This window comes from Diorhabda carinulata, chromosome 4 (genome assembly GCF_026250575.1).
Source record: "Diorhabda carinulata isolate Delta chromosome 4, icDioCari1.1, whole genome shotgun sequence".
Taxonomy (NCBI): Eukaryota; Metazoa; Arthropoda; class Insecta; order Coleoptera; family Chrysomelidae; genus Diorhabda; species Diorhabda carinulata.
Genome location: NC_079463.1, coordinates 16,062,919 through 16,067,581, shown reverse-complemented (window position 1 = coordinate 16,067,581; position 4,663 = coordinate 16,062,919). Strand labels below are relative to the sequence as shown.

Sequence of the window (4,663 nt, the reverse complement as noted above, 5' to 3'; positions counted from 1 at the left end):
CATGTAATGTTGCGATTAGGCTGTCTTCTGACCAACTGCGCCGCTCAGTTTTTCTAATGTAGGTTCTCACCATCTGAAAAGAGCAAAACATTTTAAATATTACAATATTACATATTGTGTACATATTAGGGGGCAAGTTGACGAATTCGTCATCTTGCCCGCGCCAACTTGCCCCTTTATAACCTAAAAGTTATTTTAGGAAACAAAACACAAACACATATTATGTTTTATTTATTGAAAGGTTTACACCTTAGGGCCTATAAATACGATATAAGTAGGGTAAGTCCGGGAGAGTTGGCTCCGATTTTTTTAAAATGAGATAAAATCAAAATCAAAACGAATATTTAAACGCAAAATACGTATTACATATAAGAACCAATAAAACATTAGATTATAAACTAGTTTTAAAGAAAAGGCAAACAGGTAATGAAAAAAAAAATTTTTCTCTTTAATACTGTCTGGGCCAACTCTCCCACATACTATGGGCTAGTTGGCCCAAGGATATAGGGTGAGTTGACCCAACAGAAATGTGTATTTCTACTTCCTTTTCTTTGATAAGTTTTTACCACAAAGGTCACATAGGTTCAAATATTTCGAACAACTTTCGTGAAACCATCTCTGGCAGTGTAGACATTGAATCCAATCATCGGCTTTCGTGGTCACATTATATTTTTCACCACATCCAAGGCATTCTGTTGCATCATCTTCGTCCGGACTATCATCAGACTGAGTCACTAACCCATCTAATGCATCAGTATCATCGTCTGTTGATTCATCTTCAATTTTTTGATTTTTTCTTTTATTCTTTTTTTCATGCAGAGCCTTCCTCTTTGATGTTTTTCTCTAATCTTCTTCTTTCTTCTGTTTAAAAGCAGATCTTTTTGTTCAATGTGACTTGGGGATGTTAAAACGGCCGCCACTTGCTCTGCCTTCTTTCGTACTTTCTGAATGCTAGCTGATGAGGAGCTGGGCACCGGAAAGAATTTGTTAAGAAGTGTTTCGGGGGTGTTTTTATCGGTATTTATCAGCTCCGGTTCAGGTTCTGACTCTAAGGCTGAAGTAGAGGGCATTTTATCGTCTTTTGTTTGAGTGGTATTATTAGATTCAGTAGCATAAACTAAAAGGTAAAAAATTAGTTTAAAGAGACGTCTCTAAATTTACACTAACCTGCAGAAGTATTGGGATCTAATTTTTCATCTTCAGAATCCAAGTAGGCATACTCTGGTATAGCACCAGGATTAAATGGGCAGATTCCTGTAGATTTAAAAGCCGACACAGCGTTATCAACAGTTGCTGCTTTTGACCACGCCTCCGACAACAATTGACCAAATTGCATACGAGAAATTTTCCTACCAGGATTTGCTTTTACAAATGTATTGCAAGCTTTATTCCAAAAGGCTTTCAGGCTTTTAAAGAAACACCTGTCCAATGGTTGAAGGAACTGAGTAGTATGACCAGGTAGACAAAACAGAATAACATTATGTTCATCGGCATATTCCAGCATTTCTACCGAATTACAATGACTGGCATGACCATCCAGTAAAAGTAGAATTTTTCCGTCTGGTTTACGTGGAACAAAATGTTCTTTTAACCAGGTAAACATCAAATCCGTATTAATATAAGCGGATTTTTCGTTCATGTAAACCACAGAACCCGGAGGCATACCATCTTCAAACTCGGTTTTTTTATTTTTGCCCTTAAAAATGCAAGCTGGTGGTATGTAAAAACCTTCTGCATTACAACATGAGATTACCGTAATTGTTTCTCCCTTTTCTGATGATGTTATTGCGGCAACGTTTTTTGAGCCTTTCTGAGCAATAACATAACCTGGCTTATTATTAAGTTGGAGACCCGTCTCATCCATATTAAATATATGACCAGCCTTGTTTACTAAACCGGCCTCCATTAATGTTGTTTCTAACAGATTAAAGTACGCCGAGACCTTTTCTTTATTCATACCGTTGCATCGAGCTAGTGATACACCCTCAGCTTTTCTAACACTCAAGTCTGGATGTCGTTGTAAAAACATATGTAACCAGTCATAACCAGCAAGTTTACTGTCTCTATTAAAAGGGCGTTTAATTTTAAGCTGATCTGCCAGGTGAAACGCCATTGCTCTGACATTTTCATGCGTTGGCGCAAATCCGTGTTTTTGTAGCTTTTGTATATGAAACCTAATTTTTAATTCATTCTGGATGCCAAGGATACAAGGCGGTCCAAGAGTTTTTTTGATAAAGTCATTATTTTTAAGTCGCCTTCTAAGTGTTGGAGGAGGAATGTTGTTGAGAGTGCGGCATGCTTCTCTCAAGCCCATCACACCGTTTTTAACTGCTTCTGCAGCCCGGAGTAAGTCGGCTTCAGTCCATTTTCCCCTTTGCACTGTCCCTTTTCTAATATATTTTGTTGGCATGATTCTAAAATCTGCAATAAATTATAAGCACTGTAATAAGTACCTACACACTTCGGGATAGATGGCCCGTGAGCCAACTAACCCGAATGTCCATTGGGCCATCTGTCCCAAATGCATGGGAGTGATGGCCCACTTTATATCTCGCATGTGCTAGGATGTAAAGAAACTTTTGTCATCTTAACATAACCTCAAACAATCCCAAACTTAAGATTTGCCATAAATAAGTCCGAAAAAAACTATGTTGGAGTTAACAATTATTCTTAAAACGGACCTTAATTATTTTTAAGGCATGCAAAATAAAATTTTTGTAATAACTTACCCAAAAACTCACTAAATTTATTCAAAAATGGAGCACGGTATGCACGACATGAATATTAGAAGGTGGCTAAAGTAACGCTAAACGTAAAGTTAAAATTTGCGGAAATATTGGAATGGGTCATCTTACACGTTGGGCCATCTGTCCCGGACTTACCCTATGTATCTAAATGAACTTACCTTTCTTTTTGTTGCTAAACCTTATTTAAACTACGAAAATATTAGAACCACAACGAACAATACTAATAGATTCAGCTTGGAAATATTACAAGGTCGCCGGGTTATAGACCTTCTGCACCCATGGTTAAAATTTAAAATATTTTTTCTTAGGAGATAAACGGAATTCGTCATCTTACCCCGTCCGTTAACTTGCCCCATTCTCCCCTACTATATTCTAATTGAAGATAATAATCAACTAATCTTGTGTACATTAAATAAAGTGTTTTACCATGATTCCCATTTAAAGTTCCATTTTTATATTGTTCATATTTGTTAAATATTTTTTTTAAATTTTCATTAGTTATTTGAGGGTCTTCATTGTGTTGTCCATTGAATATTTTTAGGTATTCTTTAATATTTTCCAGGTCCTGATCATGTTGTAATAACCTTTCCAAATGCAAAATCTGCAAAGCAAGCGAAAGTATAGGATGAATCTTTCTGCATCGATTAGAGTGTTTTCCACTTAAAAATGAATTGACAGAACCATTGGCCAAAATTTCACTATCTACAAGAGTATTTGTTAACCCAGATCCATTTATAAATTTATAATAGCTTTCGTGAATGATAACATCATGTGAAAAGGTCCGAAATTAATGAAAAGTTTTTGGAAATCATCATCCGCAATCTGTATCCATAAAGCAATCTTAGCCATGCCTAAATCGTTAGTAACGCTGAAAAAATTTTTCTGGCATTTCGAAGCAATTTGCAAACTTTTTCGCATCGTCTCTTTTACAACAACTGGATCCGTAGGTGAATTATTAATTTGCGTTAAATACTCAACAGTTTGGATTCTACTATAGTAGTTGAAGTTATGAGAGTACGGAGCCACTTTCGAGTGGCCCCGTACTCTCCTTGTATTTCGAGGCAGCTTTTCTTGTTCATTCTTGTTGAAGGTTATCTATGGTTATAATCGATGAAAAATAGTTCGTTATCTACACTAGTCAAAAAAATATATATACTTCGGTCTATTTTGGAAGGTTTATTGATTGATCTTTTGTGTGAAAGTAGGGCGTATGTGAAAATAGTGTGGTTTTAGTGTGCTACTTGTTTCTTGTCTTAGGATAATATTTAGTACAAAAATAGATTTGGTAGACTACGGAAGCAATCTGAATATAAAAGAGGTTATAAAACATTTGGAAAATACCTATGAGTACTTGGGATAACGTATTCAAAAATCGAGAACTACCTCAATCATCCTATCCACTGCGATAGAATAGTCGAATTGAACCGGAAAAGATATAAACCAAAATGGAATTCAAAATGAAATCGAGAATATATTGGCAATAACTTGTATTATCTTAGCGTCTGTGCTAGTTTTAATAATTAAAATTATATTAAAAACTGTGAAAAGGAAATTCGATTCGTCTTGTAATATAAAAATTGATGATTAAAGTTATTTTTATTTAATCTTTTACCTTGAAATGATATAGAATAAAAACGTGTTTTAAAAAGGTGATGTGAATTATTATTTTCGGTTTTCGAAAATTATTTTTAAAAAATTTATTTTACATAAAATTACAATATTTTTATATAGTTCAATGAATATAATTAATCTCAAGAACGAACTAACTATAAACATTGTTAAGTTGTTTACAATCAGTCTTATTTATAATAAAATAAATGCTGATAAAGTGTTTACGATATTTGATACAATTGCGTTTTTATAAAATGTCCTTCAAGAATTTTCTACATGTAATTCCTCCATCCCTAAGAATGAAA

At 34.5% G+C, this 4,663-nt stretch overlaps 1 protein-coding gene across 1 annotated transcript; it reads right to left on the bottom strand.

The window, feature by feature from the left end:
• Positions 1-743: 743 nt before the first annotated feature.
• LOC130892510 (uncharacterized) lies at positions 744-3,103 on the bottom strand. Its single transcript, XM_057797955.1, has 3 exons — positions 3,082-3,103; positions 1,168-2,421; positions 744-1,117 (listed from the first exon to the last, which is right to left on the bottom strand). The coding sequence occupies exons 1-3, from the start codon at positions 3,101-3,103 to the stop codon at positions 744-746; spliced, it is 1,650 nt and encodes a 549-aa protein (XP_057653938.1).
• Positions 3,104-4,663: the final 1,560 nt, after the last annotated feature.

Bases quoted from the DNA above. Each gene is read 5' to 3' on its own strand.
- LOC130892510 (XM_057797955.1), bottom strand. From the start codon at position 3,103: ATGGGGCAAGTTAACGGACGGG. The intron at 2,422-3,081 runs GTAAGATGACGA...AATTTATTGCAG, and splicing joins GGGGCAAGTTAACGGACGGG to ATTTTAGAATCATGCCAACA. The intron at 1,118-1,167 runs GTTAGTGTAAAT...TTTACCTTTTAG, and splicing joins AGATCCCAATACTTCTGCAG to TTTATGCTACTGAATCTAAT.